Source organism: Quercus suber, unplaced genomic scaffold, assembly GCF_002906115.3.
Source record: "Quercus suber isolate HL8 unplaced genomic scaffold, Cork oak 2.0 scaffold_243, whole genome shotgun sequence".
In the NCBI taxonomy this organism is placed as follows: Eukaryota; Viridiplantae; Streptophyta; class Magnoliopsida; order Fagales; family Fagaceae; genus Quercus; species Quercus suber.
In genome coordinates, this window is record NW_027069700.1 from 600491 (window position 1) to 625469 (window position 24979).

A 24979-nucleotide genomic window follows, 5' to 3' on the forward strand; every position below is an offset into this window, starting at 1 on the left:
TAGGCTGGGTTGTGTATTTTGGAAGCAACCTATGAGGAAAGCTGAATCTGTAAATTATAGAGAGTGGCAAGTGGCAACTAGCCAGACCTAAGAAGGTCGCCAAGGGAAGAATGGGGATGTTAACGCAGATGGCCCGTCTGATGGTCATACAACACCCTTCTGGGCCTAAGACTGATAATTGATAACCCAGAAAAGAAAGACCGATAATTGTTCTTTCTTTTGTACTAGATAAGGGTTTGAACTTTGAAGTTTCTTTTGTACTAGAAAGGGTTTGAACTTTGAAGTATAAAGGAGAACTGGCAAAAATAGCTACGTATCACGTTTTGGTAAAATTTGTGACAAACTAGCACTGTTTCAAAAATATTTAGCAATTTATCACTTTTTTAGTACTCAAATTTCACAAAATCGAGTTCTAAATAGCACTTGAGTTCAGTGAACTCGAGTTCCTAGGTGAGTCGCCAGCGTGACACTGTTGACCTAGAATATGGTACTCGATATTATGGAAATCGAGTACGTCTTTATAGTACTCGAGCTTAACAAAGTCGAGTAATTTGTTTTTTTTTTTTTTTTCCTTTTTCTACTTTTTTGTTTCGTACAAAACTTTTACTTATTTCATCTTCAACTGCTTGTGATCGTTGCGTCCACCAAACTAAGTACAGTGTCTAGACTTGAAAAAGTTCATGTGCAAGTAACTGGAGTTGCAGTTAGCTAAGCACAAGGTAGTCTGACAGTAACTATTCACTAAAGGTGCCCATGAGATGTTCAGAAGTCAGCAAAATGCAAAATGGCCCTTACACTGGATAACACCTAAACAAATGATCGGATGGCAAAGGTCTCATTGAGTATACTATTGTAAAAGTACTGCACAAAAAAATGATAAGAGTTGGTAATTTTATTTGATGTTCATAATTAGAGATCACCAAAGACACATATGGATAGAACCTTTCAGTTCATCATTGTTAGAAGCCATGACATGAAAAATTGTTTGTTGTATACGTATGTGTCGACAAAATTTAATATAGTTTTTTTTAACACATCATCCACGTGGCTGGCCTGGCCCTACATTAGTTAAGTGTGTTGGGAAAAATTCTATATAACTGTGAATAAATTTCAGCAAATACAGCGGAAGCACAACCACACAAGAACACAAAAATTTACGTGAAAACCCTTTCTCCTTGAAGGGATTAATCACGGGACAAATTCTGAATAATTTCACTCTTTTAAATAGAGATTCCAACACTTAGAGATACAACTTGAGTTTAAAAAAAAAAAAAAAAAAACTCTCATTTTCTTTTCACTCACGCAATTCTTCAAGATTGCACTTAGTCCTCACTTTCTTTGGGACTTCACTTCTTGCTCACTAGCCGAATGACCTCCCCTTTTATTTCTTCATCTTTTCCTTATTTTCCTCCTTTCGCACGGTTGACATCAAATCACAATAAATGCAACTTACTTGCCTTGACTTTGCTTTAGCCACTTTCTTTTTCCTTCAGCTCTCCCTTAGGCCGAATAGCCTTAATGCATTGGTGTAACGACCCAAAGAAAAGCGCTAGTCACATCTGCGCTATACCTCAAAAAGACTAGTCACAATTGAGGTTCCTTGTAGTTGTTAATAAAGCCCAGTTCAACCCAGTAAATACCTGATGTGGGACTTATCACACACCCACACACATCACACAATCAATTAAATTGGGGCATCACAATCTCCCCCACTTAAATCCCTAACGTCCTCGTTATGGCCCACTCTGTGGGTAGTGTCTTCGAGCCCACGCGGGGTTACCGGGCCGGCTTTGATACCATATGTAATGATCCAAGGAAAAGCGTTAGTCACATCTGCGTTATACCTCAAAAGCACTAGTCATAATTGAGGTTCCTTGCAGTTGTTAATAAAACCCAGTTTAACCCAGTAAATACCCGATGTGAGACTCATCACACACCCACACACATCACACAATCAATCAAATTGGGCCATCACAATCAGCCCCTTTCTTTTCTTCTTTTTCTCCTCAGAGTGTCTAACACACCTAAGTCACTGCCTAAGAAGAAAATAGGCTGACTTTTGTGGCTTGTCCAACCACCTCTTTAATGAGGTGTTTTATCAAGTGTGGGCTAGACCCACGTTGCTATGATGCATCCAACATGGTGGACACAACAATCACAAGCAGTTAAAGATGAAATAAGTAAAAGTTTTGTATGAAACAAAAAGTAAAAAGAAAAAGAAAAACAAAGTACTCAACTTTGTTAAGCTTGAGTACTATAAAAAAATACTCGATTTCCACAATACTGAGTACCACATTGTTTTTCTAATTCCTCAAATTCCAGGTCAGCAATGTTACGCTGGCGACTCTCTTAGGAACTCGAGTACTATTTAGAACTCGATTTTGTGAAATTTGAATACTAAAAAAGTGGTATATTGTTAAATATTTCCAAAATAGTGCTAGTTTGCCATAAATTTTGCCAAAACGTGGTATTTAACTATTTTTACCAAGGAGAACTAGTTAAATGGTTAGAATCAAAGAACAAAGGTTTGACTTCAAACATGGTGGGATTCACCTTAAATTTGAGAGGAGAAATCATCATATCACATATTCACAGTATTCTAAGAACACCTTTTTTTTTTTTTTTTTCTTCAAATAGCTAATGTGTCAATTTCTTCAGACCTCATAAATTCATAAGTTTTTTTTTTTTTAAAAAAAACTTTTTTACTCCCAAAAATAAAGTCCTAAGCTTTGTGCATTAAAAAAAAAATAGTAAAACACTTGTTTTTAAAATTTATAATAAAAAAAAATTAAATTAAATGTCACAAAATGCCATTGTTTTCATAACAGTTGAGGTGTCAATCTCTCGTAAGTCAAAATAAAATTTTAGAATAGGACCCACCACAAGTGAAAACAATGGTGTCATAAAAATGTTGTGATATTTGTTGTGTCCTTAGAACTTTCTGTTTTTGAAAAGAGAAGTGTTACATCCATAATATTTTTCTAACAAATTTTAGGTGGTAAATTATTACTGTTTTATTGTTCTAATTTGAACAATCTATTTTACTTTTTACTCACCAATTACAGCTGGTAACAACTTGTTACTTGAGATTTGTTGTGAAAATATTGTGGACATAACATTTCTCTTTCAAAAATTCATGAATGGGAATTATTATGAATGTAAGAAAAGAAAACACCAAGTAACCATGTTTTAGAAACAACTTAATAATTTTTAGAATTATTGATTTTTTTTTCAAACCTCAAAGGCTCCTTAAGGTTTTTTCTAGCTTTTTTACTAAAAATAATAAAAGAAATGTCCTCGTTAAGGTGTGGGGCATTAAAAAAAAAGAGAGTAAAACACTTGATGGGTGTGTAGCTAACCTGGCGATCTGTCAAAATTGACTCAATCCAACCCAATCCATCGGGCTGGGTTGGTTTTTAGGGTTGGTGGGTTGAGTTGGATTGTCAAAATATTTTTTAAGGTGGGTCAGGTTAGGTGCAGGTTAGCAGATAAATAAATTCGCCAAACTCAATCTAACCCACCTATATTTAATATATATTTAAAATATACTAGCCTCTAAGCAGACGCGTTGTGCGTGCTTAGAGACTTTTCTATTTTTTTGGGTAAAGGCTAATAATTTGCATGTATTATAATTTAGGATTACTACATTTTTCATTCACAAAAAAGCAATATATATTTAAAATATACTAGCCTTTAAGCAGACGCGTTGTGCGTACTTAGAGACTTTTCTATTTTTTTTGGGTAAAGGCTAATAACTTGCATCTATTATAATTTAGGATTACTACATTTTTCATTCACAAAAAAACCTAAGAGTGTGATAAAAAATAAAAAAAAAATTCACCCACAAACATATAATACTCATCACACTCATAGGTTTTTTGGTGATTAGAAAATGTAGTAATCCCAAATTATAATAGATGTAAATTATTAATTTTTATCCAAAAAAATATAAGAGCATCTGAGCACGCACAATGCACGTGTTTAGAGGCTAGTTTTTCCAATAACGAAGAATGCGTATTAGTGTTAATTTTTAGACTATCAAAATAAATTATAAAAAATTTACATAAGTGAAAATGTATAATATGATTTTGTAATTATAAGCGGTTTATTTAAAATAGCGTGTGCAATTGTTTTTGTTTATGGAATCTATTATTAAGAAGTTGATAGATCAATTTAAGGAATTTGAAATATTTACATTGAAATAAATTGTATATAAATTCACTATTAGAATCTTCGTAAAAAATCATATCCACACTATGCAAGCTATGGTGAAGAAGTTGGTGGAGCCGTATCTTTTGTTCACAATTCTAATTGCTTTCCAACCGCATTTGCCATTAACCTATTTTCACATTGGTAAGGATAATTACATATTCATTTTTAAAAAATGAAAAATAAAAAAGTAAGAAAAAATATCGGTTATGTGATATTTAGAAAACAGTTTATATTATTTAACCTTTATTTATCTTATATTTATACCACTATTTAAAGGGTTTCCTCAGTTTGGACTAAACATTTTTTTTTTTTTCAAAATGCCCCTACAGCTTATGTTTAAGTAGGGGCAAAATTTGGTTAAAATACTTTTTTAACTCCCACGTAAAACACTATTTACAAAATAAGACCACACTCACGTTAGTTTTTAAATTCTCCTTCATCATAAATTGTATTTGTTTCATCCTCAAATCCTCTCAGTCTTATGCTCTTTTTCTCTCTTTCCCCCAACTGCGAGAAAACCCATCACAGAACAATATGGAGTCTTTTGGTCTGAAGGTGTAGTTGGTCTGGTGCTTTGCAATTGGGGTGATGTAAAGATGATTTTTTTATTCAAGCTTTGGTCTGTTGAAGGATTTTACAAACTAAACTAAGATTGCTTTGCCTTTTTTTTTTTTTTTTCCCTCTCATCCTTCATTCCTTTGTCAAATTGCAACTCTAGAATATTGGTATGTTACTTTTGCTCTATACTTATTCTCTGTTAGGAGCGTTAGGTCAATGTTGTTTTAAACGTTATAAAGTTTTGATATTTATCCTTTGCTAGACTATCTGTTTTTTATTTATTTTTTTTTTTTTATTTTTTTTTTCTATTTTAGGACTGCGTTTATTTTCGTACGAACTATCCTCCTATCCTATTTATTTAATGTTTTCTGTTTTTCTTATATTTAATCCTAATTTTTTTTATCTCTTTTTTTTAGGGTCACATATTAACAATTTTGCTAAATTGCAGAGTAGGCACATTGAGTTCAGGTGAGAGATGGTATTATTGTATGATTCAAGGATTATATAATAAAGTGGTAGTCATCTATCAAGTGGTTGTTTAATAATGTACTCATAGCCAATTATGGCTAATTTCTGTTTAATGAAATCTATCAATCTTTCTCCTCCAAAATAATAAAATATAATAAAAAAATGAAGTTGTTTAAGACTTTTTTTATTTAAAAAAAAAAAAATCTTGCCTATGTTTATATTTTATCAATTTGTGTAATTCTATGTTGAAACTCCTATAGTTTAGCTTTATATTTATCCCTAACAATTGTTGTGTCTTTCAGGCTTTCACTACAACTTCTTTTCATTTTTTTAAATTAAATGATATTATTGCTCATGTGAAAGCCTTTCTCATTAGAAAAAAAAAATTAAAACTATTTAATTTTTTCTTTTGTTTGTGATGTTTTTGTCATTGGAAACTTTTGTTATGGATGTGTATTAAGGGGCTACATTTTAGGACTAAAAAAACTTGACAAGCTGAGAGGCTTTCCCATTAAAAAAAAAAAAAAAATACTATTTAACTTTTTTTTTTTTGGGCATTTCAAACTTTTATTATGGATGTGTAGAGCATTACCATCAGGTGTGTCAAATGCCAAAAATTTGGCATTTTACACACCAAACACCAATTTTCATGCTTCATGAGATGTTCTAAATCCCAAATTTTTTTGCAACATGCTATAATGCGGTTTGATAAATGAAACGGCACTGTAGCATGTTGCATAAATTTTTGGCAAAAAACACATTTTAGTCTCTACATTTCAGGCGATTTTCATTTTAGTCTCTATATTTTATTTTTACCACTTTTAGTCCCTATCCTGAAAAACGATTCTTGTTTTGGTCCCTGCCGTTACATCATAAACGGATATTGCTGACATGACAAACGGCAAGAATAAATAATATTTGTTTAATGTCTACGTGGCTTAATTAATAATAAAAAAAGTTTTTTGGCATTAAAAAATGCCACGTCAGCATTTAAATTAAAAAAATTAATTTATTAATTTTAACTAAAAAAAATTTTAAATAAAATTAAAAACTAAAAATCGTATGAATTGAGATCTAAATGTGTATTGAATAAGAACAACAAGAACACATACCCAGATCCAATAACACAAACCCAGAAATTAAAAAAAAAAAAAAAAAAAAAAAAAAAAAAAAAAAACAACAACAACAACAACAACAACAAAACAATTTAGATCTGTCTTCCTCTTCAACAAGAACACTAAAGGCCACAAACCCAGATTTTAAATATAAGAACACATGCCCAGATTTTCTAGTATTTTCTTACTGTTTCTTATCAACCAAACACAAAAACAAAAACTGATCTCCAGTAAGAACACAAACACAAACCCAGCAGTAGATCTCTCTTGTCAGCCAAACACAAAAAAGAAAACACATACCCAAAAATCAACAAGAAAACAAACACAAATACAAACACAAACCCATCAATCCATCTTCAGCAACAACCCAACAATCTAAACACAAAATCACAACGATCCGTGATTTGAAACCCAACGATCCAAAACTAAACTCAAACCAATGATCCAAAATCTTCAAACCCACCACATCCACATCCACAAGCTTTAATCCTTCACCGATCTTCAAACCAATCACAACCATCCAATCTTCTACTTTTGTTTCACCGTGAGGAACCCAGGCCGAAGCTCCTTAAGCTTTAATCCTTCACCGTTGACCACCACAGCCACGAACGGCAATGGGTCCTTTCTGGGTTTGGTTTATGGTTTTCAAATCCAAACACCATACAACAGTGGCCGAGGGTTTAGATCGATCTAGAGAGAGAGAGAGCTGAGGGTTTGTGTGAGAAGAGAGCTTGAGATAAGAAAAGACGAGATCTGAAAACCATGGCCATAAAGGTGATGATTGGGTCTTGATCTAAAGAGAGAGGGGCTTTGAGGAGGCCATGGATCTTGATTTGAGAGAGAGAGAGAGAGAGGGGCTTTAAATTTGGTTTGTGTTTGAATTGAGTAAGATAGTATGGGGCTCTTCGACATAATATTTGTTTTGTTTATTTTTTCCATTTGGGGCTATCCAGAGCTTGAAGAACATGAATTCATGTTCTGTTCAGAGTTCTTTGTATTCTTCCCAAAAAAAGGATAATTTTTTGGGTTTCAAAATTTTTAGGTTCAAAATCCACTCAAATCTCAATTCATACGATTTTTTGTTTTTAGTTCTGTTTTTAATTTTTTTTATTTAGTTAAAATTAATAAATTAATTTTTTTTAATTTAGATGCTGACGTGGCAATTTTTAATGCCAAAAAACTTTTTTTATTATTATTAATTAAGCCACATAGACATTAAACAAATATTATTTATTCTTACCGTTTGCCACGTCAGCAATATCTATTTATGATGTAACGGCAGGGACCAAAATAAAAACCGTTTTTCAGAATAGGGACTAAAAGTGGTAAAAATAAAATGTAGGGACTAAAATAGAAATCGTTTGAAAATGTAGGGATTAAAATGTGCTTTTCGCCTAAATTTTTTATCATTTCTTTTGTACTTGATGGGAGTATTTCTCATTTCTTCTCTCTTTCTCTCTCTCCACTGCTCAAGATCTTTGTTCACCGATCTGAAGCACAGCACGCCGATCTGAAGCTCAGCTCGCTGATCTTTGCTCTCTGATCTGAAGCAGAGCTCACCAATCTAAAGCTCTGCTCGCTGATTTGAAGCTCGCTGATCTAAAGCTGCGTCGTCCTCCACAGCTCTCGCCGCCAATGGTTGGTTGAGTTTGGTCATTGATTGGTTTGTTGGGTTGAGGTTTTGTTGAAGATTTTTTTTTCTCTTTTGTTGAGGTTTTTGGATTTGGAATTTGTTGGAGGATCTGGTGATTGTGGTTGTAGTTTGTGGCAGTGGTTGTTGGTTCATGGTTGGTGGTGACTGCCACTAGGTTGTGTGTTTGTATATTGCTAGGTTTTGGGTAAATAATTATTTAATATGTTGTATATATTATTTTAATGTTTAGAACATGCGATGAATGGTATACTGTAAAATAATGTGATAAAATAATAAAGTAAGTTTTTGGTATGTCAAAATAACATTTTTTTTTTATAGAAGAGCTTATGGGAATGCTCTAAGAGGCTACATTTTAGGACTAAGTAGCTACCTTTTAGGATTAAAAAAAAAGAAAAAAAAAAACATTAATAACTCTCATTTAAAAAAAAAATCACAATCGTGAGCCTCTTCTATTTTTTTTCTTCTAAAGAGTAAAACTTTCTTATATACTAATTTGGGGTTGGTGCATTATCCGTTCACCGTAATTCCTAGGAGTGTGATGAAATGTAGCACAAAAATTATTTCATTCATAAACGCATAAATCTCCATAAATGCATAATATTCATTACATCACTAGGTTTTTTTGTGATCAGAAAATGTAGTCTTCTCAAATTATAATAGATGTAAATTATTAATATTTACTCCAAAAAATAGAAGAGTCTCTAAGCGACCACGTTCTATTTTAAGGGTCTGGACGGACACTTGGAGATTTACATGAGGAGAAATGGGGTGGTGGGGTTGGTGCGTAGTGTGTAGTGTTCTGGCATTGTAGACGTGTTGGTTTTGTTTTGGATAAGTTTTGTGGTGTGGCCATGTGATCTGATCATTCATTGTTAGTTAATTTTGTGGTTGGGTTAATTTTGGCGAGGTTGAAGTTGGGAATGCGATGTGAAGTTATGATTTCGCAGGATAGGTATGAAGCCTACTGGTGGACTCTTACTGCGTCACTTGGTACTTTGGCTACCTGCTTATAAGAAAGCCCTTTTTTTTTTTTTAATGAAAGCCTTCTCTCTTTTTATTTCCATTTTGAGGACGGAATTTCCCAAATCAAGATGATGAAAGATCATATGACAATAATTTGGATAAAAGATCATCCAATCCATTACCATACGACTCAAATGATACGTCTCAAATGATACAACTCAAATGAACAGTAATAATCAATTCAATGACTACCAAAGTTTAAAGTTTACTATTACATACTCTCTTTTTTTCAGCAATTTTGATTGTGCAGCTCTATCACGAAATGGATCTAGCAAAAAAATTATGCATGAATTTTGTATTTTTTTCTCTAAAAAAAAAAAAAAATTTAGTGAACACTTTGTCAACCAAAATTTAAGGTTTATGGTTACATACCTTCCTTTCAAGTAGTGTTGATTGTGCAGCTTTATCACAAAATGGCTCTAGCAAAAAATCAGCATAAACAAAAAACACCCTGTCAAACAAAATTTAATGAACGTAAGAAAATTTAATTATTACCAAAATTTAAGGTTTACTATTGCATACGTTCCTTTCCAACCATGTTGATTGTGCAATTCTATCATAAAATGGCTCTAGCGAAAATCTGCATGAACAAAATACAAATTCAGTGTATATATATTGTGTACAAAGAGGATGTGCTACCAAAATTAAAGGTTTACATACCTTTTCAGTAGTATTGATTCATAAAATGGGTCTGAAAAAACAGTGTGAGACGGAAGGTGAATGATTGTGTATTGAGTTTGTTCACTGAGTTTTATGTTTTTAGGGGGAGGTTGAGTGGTGTTTGACATTGTTGACCTAATTCTAAGAGGAGCTACCTTTTATTTTTTGAGGGTATTTTGGAACCCCATAAAAGTCAAATCCAAGAAAGATAATTAAAAAAAAAAAAAAAAAAAAGAAAAAGAAAAAGAGATGAACATGATTTTTTTTTTTTAAACATGATTTCAATAACTGTATCTGAAAGTAGCACATGATTTTTTTTTTCAAACAAATAAAAAGGACCAACCTCTGAGCATACGCGTGATCTTCTATTTTTTGGATAATAGTTTAATAATTTGCAACAACTATAATTTAGAATTACTACATTTTCGGGTAAAGGCCTTTTTTTTTTTTTTTTGTGTTTCTTTTACACAATTTGACACTTATCCAAATTGCATAGTTGGTGTTCTAATTCAGTCTGTGTTCTACTGTAATAGTAATTAAAGAAAAGCACCATACTATTGTAATCAAAGAAAAGTAATGAGTAAGCTTTAACCCTCAAACGCATATTAAAAAAAAGGATAATCATAAGAAAATAAAGAAATGAAGAGGACCCAAAGTCCAAATAATTAGAAGGATGTTGATTTCTTTATAAAACAAAATAGAAAAGAGCAATGTACATTTACATACCCATTGAACTAGAACAATTAGAACTGCACTTTTGTTTTTGTAAGTAAAGTTTTCTCATTATTGGATTTGAATTTAGAAAAGATGATGATGATAGTGTAGAGAAAAGGAACATAGAACTGAGAGGAATTGAGGAAGAAATAAATTGAAGAAGTTGAGTAACTAATGTGACAGTTGTCCTATTTTGTATGTAGTTTTACATGAAAGTTAGAGATTATTTTTAGCATGTATCCCTAAGTTTTATCTATACTTTTTAATATATTTTTTTTCTTCAAAATTAAAACAAAAGAGATTTGAGGGGGGGGGGGGGGAAGCCAAATGTGAGATGAGATTAAGAAGAAGGGAAAATGGGTATTTAAAAAAAAAAAGTTAAGTTTTTTTTTATTAAATGCAAAAAAAGAAGAATTAAGTATCGATAATGGAAAAAAGGAAAAAAAAAAGAAAAAAAAAAAGAAAGAAATAAAAGTGAAAATGAAGTAACTGTTTAGTTTGAAAATCAACTAGAGTTAAACGTGGGAATTAAACATTGCTTATTTTGTTGGGAAGATTACATCAAAGATGAAAAAGACCTTTACCAAAAAAAAAAAAAGATGAAAAAAATTGAAAAACCCTATCCTCATCCCACAGTAACCTACATCAACAATTCTATCCAAAAAAAAAAAAAAAAACTCATCCTTACAGAATGAAAAAGAATGTGAAAAATATATATATATATAGCAAAAAAAAAAAAAAAGGGCAAGTCTAAACGTATAAAAAAAAGGGGAAATTGATTTGACATTATTGACCCTATTTTTTAAACACTTATAAGAGAAGTTATTGGATAATAGATGAGGGTAATTTTGTTAAAAATAGTTTAGTCCAACGAAGGGAATCCTTTTATAGATAGTATAGATATTATATGATTTTATTATTTACTCTTTTGTTTATCAATTGAGTTGAGATATTCTCAAAAAAAATATTTTTTGAGTTGGAATAGAACTATATAATATCCTATTAATTAAAGAATAATAAAACTAGTTCATGTTTGTTTGTTTCTTAACTGGGTTGAGATAAAACTATTTAATATTTTATTAACTAAATGAAATGTTATTTGGTTTGATGAGTTGTGTTGGTTTGATGCACTACTAATATAAATCTATTGTTATTTGTATTGATTTAAACTTTAAGGTACTAATAATAAATATTTTGTATTGAGTTGGTGCTAATATTCAATTAAAAAACACCGTCCAACCTATAAGTCTAGCTTGATCAAGGTGGGTTGGATTTTTTAAAACTAACCATGGTGGGCCGGATTAAGAAACCCTTCAACACAACCCAACATGGCTCATGCACACTCTTACAGTCTTTACCTATTTCAAACTTATTAAAAAAATAAGGACGAAGAAGTAGAAAAGTTGAAAATTAATTATGGTAATGGAAAAGGGTAAGTACAAGTACTTAGAAATCATGACTTGTCTGCAATGCTCTACAGGGACCTACTATTTCCCCACTTGCTGTTGCTAATGTCTTAGATGACACTCTGATGCTTCTCAAAAAAAAAAAAAATTGTCATCTGATGCTTCTCAAAAAAAAAAAAAAAAATTTGACACACTTTTATTTTTCTCTCTGTTATTTTTTCAGAGGGAGTGCAATAAGCCCGCCCATATGTTATCTCATCATGCTAAATTTGTTGTTGATTTTAAGATTTGGGTTGAAGAAACCCCCAGTTTCTTAGAAACTGCTATAACCTCTGATGTACCGGATTGTTTTTAATTTAATGCTATTCTGCAATATTTTCCTATAAAAAAAGAAAAATCGGGACTTCTTGTTCATCCAAAAAAGAAACCGTGACTTGTGTGTATAAATATAATAAACAATCTATACCTCAAAAAATAGATCAGGCATCCTAGAATTTCCCTGTATTCCATTGGACAATTTCCACGCCCAGACTGCCGGCCAGAGTTTTTCAAAAGCTAGTGATCAATAAGTTCCGTGGCGCGCACGTTTTGAAAGCGATTTCGAAAACAAGAGGCCAAATGGATAAAATAAACAGTTTAAACAATCGGATCCCACGACGACTAACTAGCAACAACCTTCTTTGACTATTTTATTCAGAGTGACAGACTTTTATTCATAACTTGTTAGAGGGTTTTAATCGATTAAGACATCAATAAATTTCAGATATTTTATTCGTATTTTTTACGGGCATCATTGATTCGTTATCCTTGTGATATAGATATACTGGGAGTTTTATATAGAAACAAAATCAAAGCTTGAATATTCTATTCATGGAAATGCCTGATCAGTCCCCCGTTGTGGGGTCTGAGTTTTTGAGTTTGGAGTTCGGACAGTGCAAGTGACCGCACCAGATCCACCATAGATGCTGAGGGACCTTGTCTTGTCCTTTCGCTTTCGTAGTTTCCGAGGATTCTTTTCTTTCATTCATGGTTCCAAGGCTTGGTGCTCCTCTTCGATCCAGGCCTCTTTTTCCCAGACATTTGGAAGCCATGAACATGAGGTCAGTTTTCATGATTTCTCTCCCATGTTTTCTCTTCTTTACGTGTCGTTTTTCTTTTATTATGTTGGATTAAATACCTTGTTTGTTTGTTTTGTCAAGCTAATTAAGTCCTTATTTATCACTGTTTATTTGGATTTCGTTGAGGATGTGGCTTCAATATGTCATTTGTAAATTTTAGATCTGTATTCAATACCATTGTGTGGTATTAGATTTAGATAGGGGGTGTAGTTTTTTTTTTTTTTTTTTGATGAGCAACATGAAGAATTTAATTAAAAAAACAGAGACAAGTACAAACTAGGATGAAATACATCAAAAGGATTGCTCTGCTAAAATAAATTCAGTAAATATTTGCGGGGCACAGCCTATAACAAAAGAACCAGATACCCTATTTAAAATAGCCCAGATGCTAAACTATGGGCTGCATTGTTAGCTGATCTAGGAATCCAACTAAATTGGATGTTTTGCAAGAACTTAGCCAGCCTTAACGTATCAGTAATCAGCACTGCAATTCTCCATGGACTTTCTTTAGTTGGCTTTCTTAGGGCATCTACACAAATTTTTGCATCACTCTCAACTATAACATGTCTGGTGCCAAGACTAAGTGCTTGCTGTGTTGCCCCGCTTCCGCTTGGACAGGGATAGTGGTTTCTACTCTTTTTGTCATTGCAAAAATCATTGTCCCTCTCCAATCTCTTGTAACAATAGCCACATAGGATTTGTTTTGGCTAACAGCAGCATCACAATTTATTTTAATGGCTCCGTGTAGTGGCGGGGTCCAAGCCACCGTCCTTGTCAAGGGCTCTCTAGTTGTGGCTGGAACGGCAGAGGCTAAATGCTCTTTATATCTGCCCATTAACTCCATTTGGATTCTATCCATGTCAACCGCTGCTTTCTCAAAAAGAATTGCATTCCTAGTTCTCTAAATTTGGTCAATGACCAAAGCACCAAAGATTTGGAAGGTAGAACTCTCTTCAGTGGACAACAACCAGCTCAATTTGGGAGAGGGGGTGGGGGTAGTTGAGACTGTATATTCATAACATTGTATGACGTATAAATTTTGCATTTTCATCAATTCTTTTTGACATGATACTAATATTAGATTCATTCTAATTACTTGTTGGTCTGATTTAGGTTGTCTATGTGAAACAGACACAAAAATACTAAACATACTTCCACATAACCTTTACAATTTTTTGTTTGACACTACTGAGCAAAAAATGATAATTACAGTGCCAGAATGACATTGTTGCTTCAATATCTATTCAAAGCTGCGGATTGCACATTTCATCTAAAATGCTATTAGAAAAGAGTTTTGTAACTCAACTAGCATCTTTTGGTGTTTCTAACGGAGATGTCTAAGAGTTCAAATCCTCCACTCCTAACTTGTAATTATTAAAAAAATTCTGAAATGCTCTTGGAGCAATTATACATCTCTGGCACTAACATCTTGCTATTATTGTTTTATAGAGGTAGTCGTTGTTTTGTTGATGATTTGCCTCTAGGATTGAAAAGGAATTGATTAGGGCTTCTTTTAGATGGTATTTCTTTGGCTTGTTATTGGACTTTAAAAACACCCTAGACCTTGATTAAGAAGTGATAGTCTTATACTCCTACTTATCATATAGTCTTATGATAACAAAGTGATATATAGTCTTATACCTGTCTTCATCAACATTGTTCATAATTCACAAGTATATAGTAATAACTTTTTTACAATGTCCGTTCTTAATAATTTGAACAATTAAGCTCTTCTGTAGCTTCAGCCAAATTCAACATGTTTCAATGAATTATTTCCGTTGCTGCTACTCAAGTTTCTAAAATTTTGCCAATTCTTAAATAAGGAAATGTGGAGAGAAATCAGTGAGTAGCCATAGGGGAACAATTCTACTGTAATGCTTTTGTAGATGCTGTAGTTACCCTTTCATTGTTTGGCTGGTATAAGAAGAGTCTTATTGTTACATAAAACATATGCATTGGCTAGATTTTTGTGCTTTGAGTGAATGGGATTTCCTTTAACTAAATCGTGATATTAGATAGCCCATAAGTAGCTTGGGGGTCCTATTTCTGGATAGAGCTAGGCAAGTAGAAACAGGAAGCAGAGTATCACAATGAGGCTTGGGGGATGGAACTTGAATCAGTATGAGGAACCAAACAACACAGCAACTATTCTTTAGATAGCTTCTCAGTTCTCAAAAAGGATCAAAAGATTGGCAAATTTAACAGTTTAAAATGAGTGATTAGGGGGAGCATTGATAAGAAATCAGTTAATATTTTGAGAATTCTTTCTAGTAGGGAGACACTGTCCATATCCCATTTTAAACAATCAACATTATGCCTGAAGATGTGTAATTCATGCCTTAGATTTTGTTCCTGTTTAAAGGAGTTTCACTCAATGCATTGACTTCTGATGTATCCTTACAATTGCTCACTTTTCACAGGACAAGAAAGATTTTTGGGGTTTCTCTCTCTCTCATTCTCATCAATTTGGCTGCCATAATGGAGCGTGCTGATGAGAATCTCCTCCCATCTGTTTACAAAGAAGTCAGTGAAGCTTTCAATGCTGGGCCATCTGACCTGGGGTATCTTACATTCATAAGGAACTTTGTGCAGGGACTTGCATCACCCTTGGCAGGAGTACTAGTTATAAACCATGATCGCCCTACAGTTCTTGCAATGGGCACTTTCTGCTGGGCCCTATCAACGGCTGCAGTGGGTGCTAGCCAGCAGTTTCTTCAAGTTGCATTCTGGAGAGCAATAAATGGCTTTGGTTTAGCAATTGTGATACCAGCACTCCAGTCCTTCATTGCTGATAGCTATATGGATGGTGTGAGGGGAGCAGGATTTGGACTGCTAAGCCTGGTGGGTTCCTTGGGTGGCATAGGAGGTGGTGTTCTAGCAACAATTATGGCTGGTCACCAATACTGGGGTGTGCCTGGATGGCGTTTTGCCTTTATTCTGATGGCAGCATTGAGTTCACTAATTGGGTTCCTTGTTTTCTTGTTTGTGGTAGACCCTAGAAAAACAGTTAGCATCAATCATGATACGGGAGAGGCTGAAGAAAAGTAAAGTTGCTTTTCCCTTTTACCACAAGTTGTTATCTGTTTCAATGCTGCCTCCATGTGCATATATTATTTAATCATGTCATCATAAATGAATGATAGACTTGGCTGTAATGAACTCAAGTAATTTTCAAGCAAATGCATTTTCTCCTCTTATGTCAGTTTTTTGGTGACCTAGCTGAATGGATGCATTCTGTTTCAGGAAGGTTTTGACGGAAAAGGGCAATGCTATTAGCACGGCATCATTTTGGCGAGAGTCTTGGATGGCAATGAAAACTGTTATGAAAGTGCAAACATTTCAGGTCATTGTCTTGCAGGGCATTGTTGGGTCGCTACCATGGACTGCCATGGTGTTCTTCACTATGTGGTTTGAACTACTAGGTGAGCACAAAAGCAAACTTCTATGATTTCGCAAGTTTATTTCAAGCAAAAGATGTTGAAATTGAAGATGATATTATACCATTTGCATCTGTAGCCTGCCATCATGATAGAGTGCCAAAGTAAAGATTACTCAGTACAAAGAAGGGAAAATTATTTGCTTATCTTGTTAGCCTTTCACTTATATTTATTAAAAATTTAAAGTTGGTAAGTCATGTATATAATGCCTACTTATATGGGCATTCGATGAGTAGCGTATAGCTATTCCATTTATCTGTTTTAAATGAATGAGGTATGATGCCATCTAGTTCTTTTTGCAGGTTTTGATCATAATGGTACAGCAACCCTCCTTAGCCTTTTTGCTATCGGATGTGCTCTGGGATCCCTCCTTGGTGGTCTAATTGCTGATAGATTATCTCAAATCTACCCCCACTCAGGTCGTATCATGTGTGCGCAGTTCAGCGCCTTCATGGGCATCCCATTCTCATTGTTCCTACTTAGAGTGATCCCACAGTCAGTCAGCAGCTATTACACCTTTGCTACCACCCTCTTTCTAATGGGTCTAACCATTAGCTGGAATGGCTCTGCTGTAAATGCCCCCGTGTTTGCTGAGGTGGTTCCTGCTAAACACAGGACTATGATTTATGCATTTGATCGTGCTTTTGAAGGATCATTCTCTTCTGTTGCTGCTCCCTTGGTTGGAATTATATCAGAAAAGATATATGGCTATGATTCAAAATCCGTGGATCCAGTAGGAGGGTCTGCACCAGAGGCTTTGGCATTGTCTAAGGGACTTCTCTCGATGATGGCGGTACCATTTGGTTTGTGTTGCTTGTTTTACACACCTTTGTATTATACTTTTAGGCGGGACCGTGAAAATGCTAGACTGGCCACTTTGAAAGAGGAAGATATGACACGAGAAATATCAATTTAGTTGCAGAAGTACCAAATGTGAACAATACTGTAAGTTTAAATTTAGGACTCATGACTTTCAAGATTAGGAAATTTTCTCAAGAGTTTTAGTTCAAATTGTCTCTTGAAATAAACTACACAAGATGGACTTTTAACTTCAAAAGATGATCCTTTTTGGCTTTAATGAGAAAATTATGTATAATTCAGTTTCTATTTCATACAATTTCATGAAATTTTAATGGTAACACTCCTCGTCCCGGTGTATGTCCAACTTGAACTCTCTTTTACAGTTCTGGGGTTGGCTAGCACGGCAAAGATGATGGCTCGTTAAGGAATAATAAAACTGAATTGCATATGCCTAGAAGACTCAATGTTCTGATGATGTCTGCTTTTTTTAGCATATTCTGCTGATGCTGTGCACGTATGCTCTATCTGGTGTTGCTATTATTTTATCTGACATATTTTTGTTGTAGAAAAAAAAGTGATTATGGTTTTGACCCAGGAAATAGCAATGCTACAGACTAATTTTTTTTTTTTTCCCGCAACTTTTTTTACATTTTATTAATAAAGTGACAAGTTGTGATTGGAATAACATTACTTTCACATAGACCACTCACTAAAATCACTTTTATCATTATTTCATTACAACATTCCACAAGCAATTGTGAAAAATTATGTGTCCCTAAACCTTAGTCCATTATTTTATTTTTATTTTGTTGCCTTGGATCAAATTGTGATATCCAAATAAGGTGTATTGAGAAAAATCAAAATTTAGGGTACCATCCACCAAGTATCAATAGTTTATAGGCAAAACAAATTTTAATTATCAACTCGATTCCAAAACTAGTACTCTGTACTCATTAAGGCAGTTTAATAAAATTTAGTTTATATATAAAATCAATACTTTCATGCCAAGAACAAACAGAAAGAAAACACAAGATAAATTCAATTTATTGAAAAATACATAATTAACAAAAACTTAAAACTTCCTATCAGCTGCCTTGCTAGAAACTCTAACTTGCTAATTTTTGTATTCAGATGAGAATTTCTCCTTTATCAAGTAAAACCAAACTCTCTAAGAAATTAGTTGTGTAAAGCATACATCTAGGGTGTGGAATTCTAAGATTTTCCTCATTTAAACTCTCAAGGTCAAATGAAAGGCTCTGAAAAGGGTGACCAAAGGAACTAACATTCTCAATCAGAAGTTCCCCATTATGGTGCAGCCAAAGATGCTTGCAACTCTTTCATCTGTACATTTTTTTTAATCCAAGACTCGGGGCATATGTCACAAGTGTCACTCTCCTAATCTAGAGGTAGAGTACAACTGAAGCAATCAATGCCAACGTTCCCTTGAACACTGTAAGACAGTGTCGAAAAACTCCATCAAAACCATCCAAGTAATTTTGAGGAAGCAATATCTCATAGAATCTCTCATCATTGACGTCAAAGGATAAAATGAATTTGTGGTACTCAGAATATGCTATAAAGTGCAGAGCTCCATTTAAAAATAAACGTAATGAGTCGGGAACCACTGATAATGATACCACAACCCTTCTCCATGAATCCTACTCAATGTGTAAACCTTAGCCTTCGCCAACAAAACCCTTTCCACGTAAGTTTCAGAATCTTGAAGTCGTTGTTTTAAGAATGATACACAAGTCCGAGAGCGACCCTATGATTAGGGTCAATGAAGTTGGGAGTAGAGAGCATCTTAAGGCTTTCTAATGCTTGGGCTTCACAAATATTATATGATTTCCATGGTCGTCATGCCTATCAAAGCAGAACATGTCGTTACAAAAGCCAAGCTTGTAGGGTGGGCATCCGAAAAGGGCATCTCAAACCCAGAAATCTGGGGTGTCATTGTCAATGTATTGTAAGCAAATGTACACAATTCTTGTAAAAAAATGAAAGATGCTCTCTTTCTGCTATAAAAAACAAATAGCCATTGTTGTTGGATAATGATTTAGCTTGCTCAAGGTGTGCCTTATTGAAAATTTGAAATCCGGGTTGGTGGTGGTGGAGTAGCAAGATTTGGAAACATAGCTCAATCGGATTAAGGATTTCGCTATCAGCAGAGTCAGGATGTCATAGACAATGTCGTCCGGAAGACGTTGAGACAATAATAAAATTTGATGTTTCGTAGGTCCAGACATCATTGGTGGGTCGAATGGATGACCATCACAAAGGGACTGATCGGAGGCAGATTGATTGTGTTTCTGAATTATGCTGTGCGTTAAGGTTAGATTTCTGTATTCATGCTCTATGCCATGCTGGACCAAACCAAGCTTTATTTGGGATCTTTAATAACAGGGCTTAGATTGAGCTAGTTTGTCATAGATCCAAATTCAAGCTATGACCCATTATAAATGAGTCTTTTTGCAAGTTTGTCGAATATTTTCTTTTCTTTGAGAAAAAGTTTGTAAAATATTATTCATAGATCCCACGTATACTAAAAATCAATTATTATTTTAGTCTAATGGTTAAAAAAAATCATCATAAAGCCAACGACATGATAATAGAACAAATAATATATACACTTATTTAATTGAACTCTATATATCTAAAATATATACTAACACTATGTTTGGGAGATTATAAAGTCAAGAAATATGAAATGAGATAACAGAAAAGAATGAAAATAAATGGAAAGGAATTACATATTTATCTCTCTCTTGTTTGGATATTTGATAAGAAAGGAATGAAATGAAAAGAAACATTGTTTAAGTATTGAATGGAAATGAATCATTTTATAACAATCTTATTATACCATTTATTTTTTAATAGAAATGTGGATGTTTTATGAAGAAAAAAAGAGAGAGTATTTTGGAGACTTTAATAAAAAATTATTAAAGCAAATTCTGTTTTCTCTAATTTTTACTCCTAATTTTGGAGGGATTAAAAGATAGGCTTATGTTTAAACTTTCAAATAAGGAAATGAAAATAATATTCATTAGAAATTTTTTGGGTTTGGTTTAAAGAGAGTTGTGGGGATTTTTTTGTCTTTTTAGATGCAACAAGTTAGGTGCCAGAAATGGGACAAAATACTAATATAATCACTCAATAAAAGATGAGTAATAGAAATATTTTTTGGTAGAAAAGTGAAATTCATTAACTAAACAACAGAAACAACATGCTCCCCTTCTGTCAAGTAGTACATCAACACACTTGTTAACTTCTCTAATAACTTTCGGGATTTTCTTGAGGCCTTCTTCACAATATGCCAAGATAATAGAAATATCACTACTTTTTTTTTTTTTGATGAAGGAAAAATCCATATTAAAAAGAAAAAAGAGACAACAAAAAAAAAAAACGCATTAGCTGCCAGAATCAACCCAAACAACAGAAGCAAAATTAGGGTGGCAGCAACCAAAATCAAAAGATCCAAACAAATTACAAGACAAAGGACCACTTTGCTAGATAATGGGCAGCCATATTGGCTGATCTAGGAACCCAAGAGACAGAAACATTAGACAGCTCAGAAAGCAAAACCTGCATCTCCAAAACTATAGATCTAATCCTCCAAGGTGAAGCTTGACTAGGATTCATAAGAGCATCACAACATATCTTAAGAGTCAGATTCAATATAAATACCCTCAAATTCTAACTTGGCTGCCAACAACAACGCCCATTTCAGTGCAACAGCTTCAGCTTGTAGAGGGAAAATGGTATTTCACCTTTTGAGAGCAAGCAAAGACCAACTTCCCTCTCCAATCTCTCGCCACAGCAGCAACAGCAGAAAATTTTGGCCCAATTGCAGCATCCACATTAATTTTAATTAAGAATCTCCTAGGAGGTGACCAATCTTGAAGCCGCTCCGTAGGTCCCACAGGATTCACCTCAGCAGGTTTGGAATTTTTGAATTCAGCAAGGAGCCTCCCAATACTAGCATATAAGTCATCAATACTAAGAGGGATATTTTCAAAAAGAAATTGATTCCTAGATTTCCAAATTCCATCAAAAAGCACAGCTCCAAACAACAAAAATTCATTTTTCTGCTCAAGATTCAAATTATTTAAAAAAGGGGGGAAGAAAAGAAAATGAACATATAAATTAGGGGGGGAAGAAATATCACTACTTGACCAAGGACAAATGAGTTAACATATAAATTAAAGTTGCTATTTACGGTGTTATTCATCAATGACTTTTTCTACAATCTACACAGGAATATCCTCAATCCAAATGACACAATCATGTATGCCTTTTGCATAAGCTCATGAGCAGCTTTATTACTATGTTTAGTAACAGAAAAAAACCAAATAACCCTGAGCAGCTTCATTACTATATTTAGTAACAGGAAAAAAAAAATTTACTCTAGAGGATCCAGCGCTGGCTTCATCCAAAATATGCCCTACGTGTGAGAGACACTGCGAAGAAGAAGAGAGAACCAAGTCACCAACGTTTGCTGTATAGAATCACCCTAAAATTGTAAGAATTACCAAAGCTTTTGCTACATGCTTCTCACTCAAAACCACAATGTCTGACCGAGTCTCTGTTGTCTCGTACTAGCACTACTCCAGAGCATGTTCTTGAACACCAGAGTTGATTGTCATTAAAATTATGATTTATTATAACATCAAAGACTAATCTGATTTTACCAAAAATAAAAGGACTGCCATATGTTACCGGTCTACGCTTTAAACTTCCACCTGTAGACAGTTTTCTGTTCCTTGCAAAAGCTGACTAACATTCTATTCCGAACAACATTAAAACTAAGAAATAAATACGTATGAAACTAATTACCAGTGATGCCAAAGAATGGTACCCAGATGAATGATGAGCTTTGAGCTACCAAAAAATCAGAGTCAATGCAACCAATAAAAAAAAAAAAACCAATCAAACTTTTAGTATGTAAATTTCATTGATTAGCTTTATAGAGCTATTGTTAACCCAGAGCCCAAGTACAGATTCAATTGAACACTCGACATACACCTCCACCCTCCACCCCTCACCTCTCTTGCTCACAATCACAAAGGTAGTCGTCGGAGCCTAGTTCGTGGTGGTTGGCTTTTGGCAACCGCAGCTGAGGCAGGGGCTGTGGATCCCACGGGGTCGCGCTGATCTAGTGGTTGGTGCCGTAGATCTAGTCAGGTTTTAGGCCGATATGGTGGTGGCAAGCTTGGCAGATACCGATTTTCTCAAATTGCGTCGATCTACTGGGTGGTTGGGTTGGATTGTGCTAATCTTGTGGTCGTGGTAGGTTGTGATATGACAATTTTTTTCACACACCGAACACTTTTTTCAAACACAAACCATTTTACATCGAAAACAAAGCGGTGGAAAAATTCCATATCAAAAGCAATACTTTCATGGCTAGAAAGTTCGGAAAGAAAATAGAAGATAATAACAGATTCATACTTGTCGAGATGAATTTAAAAAAGATGTGTCTTGCTAGAAACTCTAACTTGCTATATTTCGTATTTAGATGACCCGCCATCCAGTAAAACCATGCACTCCACAAGGTCAAATGAAAGGTTCTGAAAACAGAGACCAGAGGATCATTTTACCTGACGATAGCTACACTTGTGGATCCGAAGTTTCCCCCATTGATGATGCAGCCAAAGATGCATGCAACTCCTACAATTGGTATACACTTCTTTTTAGTTCAAGACTCGGCCACACCATATTCTTTCATCACCCATATGTGGCCGAGTCTTGGACTAAAAGAAAGTGTAGCCATATATATGTGGCTAACAGATCAAGTAGTCTCAAGAGTCTTGAAGCCATTGTTTTGCGAATGAAACGCAAGTCCAACAGTGAACCTATGATTATTAACGATGCTCTTGGACTTGCCTCTCATTCTGAAAACAAGGAATCCGACACAATCTCCATTGCTATTGGATAATGATAAAGTTTCTAAATTATCTGCTGTGCTGTGCGTTAAGGTTAGGTTTGTGTTTGCGGCGATGAATGAAAAAGAGGCCTAGTTTACTCCACTATTTAAGCTATGCTGAGCTGGACCAAACCAAGCTTTATTTTATCTGGGCTCTCTAAAAACTTAAGGCTTAGATTAAGCAAGTTTGTCATAAATCCAACTTCAAACTACGGCCCAATATTAAATGAGTGTTTAATAGATCCAATAAGTCATGAAGGAAAGGAAAGTTGCTTGTGGCTTATGCAAGCTAAATAGTCCGTTTTTATGTAAAGGCTCTATACCAATGCTAAAATCACCAGGAAAGCATTGTTTACATCTAGATGGGTCAAAAACCAATTGCGAAGGAAACACCTTATTGTGGTAAGTTTAACAACTGAAGAAAGTGTCTCATAATAATCTAAATTCCCTTTAAAATTCATTTGCAACTAATCGAGATTAGTATTTTACTTTACATATTCATTTGCATCCAATGATCATTTTCCTTTTGAAAGATCAACTAAGGTCCATGTTTGATTACTATTGATCTCAGTAGCTGTGGCCTTTTCCAATGATCATGTTGGATGACTTGGTGAAAGGATTAAAGCAAATAATTTGTGATAGATTTTTATTTCATTAGATATACTCATGCCCCTAGTATAATCATCAATAATTGTAGGGGCTAAGATGGGAACCCAAGCCTAATAGGAATAGGTGTGGGCTAAAGCTCCAACTTGATGCAATTTATATGTATAGGTGGATTGTTAAGGTCAACCCTTTAAGCCTTAATAGCCTTAATTGGTGAATTTGGAGGAAAAGCAATACATAGAACAAAAGGTGAAGAAGTTAATCATGGGAAGAACAAGTCATATTACTCAAACTCTTTTCTCGGGTCTGTCTGAGGAACAGATATTTCTTATAATAGTTAGGCTTTTAGGTTACACAATTCCCTATCATTTTCTCTCTCCTTTCTCTTTTGCTTTCTTTCTTCTCTTTTTTCTCCCTCCCCTCCTTTTTAGGAGGATCTTTCCTACTATATATAGTTGCTTGGATTACATCCTTGCCTTACAGTTGGAGGGTTATTGATCATTTCAGAGATACTTGTCCCATCATTGCTCTGCTAGTGGTGGTGGAGTAGGATTCAAGGTGTGGTAACATTGTTCAGGGGTCATTTTGCTATTAATGTGGCTGGCTAAATTGGTGCAGTGCATTAAATGTGAAGGTGATGGGTGCTTTACCTGGAAGCTTCCTCCTTGCGTTGCTTGCACGTCTCTACTTCCTTTCTCGGTCTTCAATCACATGATCCTGGTAGTTCGCCTATAGTCTTCCGAGGAATGTACATTTCTGGGGTTCCTTGGGCGGACTGACTTCCTCGGTTTCTCTATCTAGATTGCCCTTATTGTGTTGAGCTTGAGATCATGAGTATTTGGGCTCAATTGCCTTCTCGGCGCGAACTTATTTGGGTGATATCCCTTATTTAGACCCTATCCCCCACAATGATATTTAGGAAATATTTATGACCCCATATGTCACAAGTGAATTAAAGTAAAAGTAGCATTAACAATATGATTATGGTGTTCAACGAGACAAACCCAACTCAAGAGAAAAAGTTATATTATAAGTGGCACTTTGACGCATGATAATGTTTTTAGTAATATTATATTGATAAGTATGTGATATTCTCGTTCTGCAATAGAATTGTTATTAGTTTTCTTCAATATTTCAATAATTTTTCTTATAAAAAAAAAAAAAAAATCTAATCTTTATAGATAAAATAGAAAGACAATAAGAGTGATGTGGTGATTTGATAATATTATATGTGTTTACAAAATTGAAAATTGCATGATATAATGACTGATATAGATAGACATG

General features: G+C 34.2%; 1 protein-coding gene and 1 long non-coding RNA gene across 3 annotated transcripts; one reads left to right on the plus strand and one right to left on the minus strand.

Annotated features, from left to right (window-relative positions):
• Positions 1 to 12335: 12335 nt before the first annotated feature.
• Positions 12336 to 17797, plus strand: LOC111993667 (uncharacterized). 2 transcript variants are annotated; one of them, XM_024025489.2, is made up of 5 exons: positions 12336 to 12910; positions 15349 to 15972; positions 16172 to 16350; positions 16668 to 17310; positions 17550 to 17797. In XM_024025489.2, exons 1-4 carry the CDS (start codon positions 12837 to 12839, stop codon positions 17279 to 17281), a joined length of 1491 nt encoding a protein of 496 aa, XP_023881257.1. In that variant the 5' UTR covers positions 12336 to 12836; the 3' UTR covers positions 17282 to 17310; positions 17550 to 17797. The 2 variants fall into 2 exon arrangements, with proteins under 2 accessions (XP_023881257.1, XP_023881256.1); XM_024025488.2 differs by lacking the exon at positions 17550 to 17797 and having other exon boundaries at positions 12338 to 12910; positions 16668 to 17472.
• A 2789-nt stretch (positions 17798 to 20586) lies between these two features.
• Positions 20587 to 23147, minus strand: LOC112010782 (uncharacterized). The gene is made up of 2 exons (XR_010631805.1): positions 21570 to 23147; positions 20587 to 21141 (listed from the first exon to the last, which is right to left on the minus strand). It is a non-coding gene; the product is annotated as an uncharacterized LOC112010782 (long non-coding RNA).
• Between the last annotated feature and the right edge of the window lie 1832 nt (positions 23148 to 24979).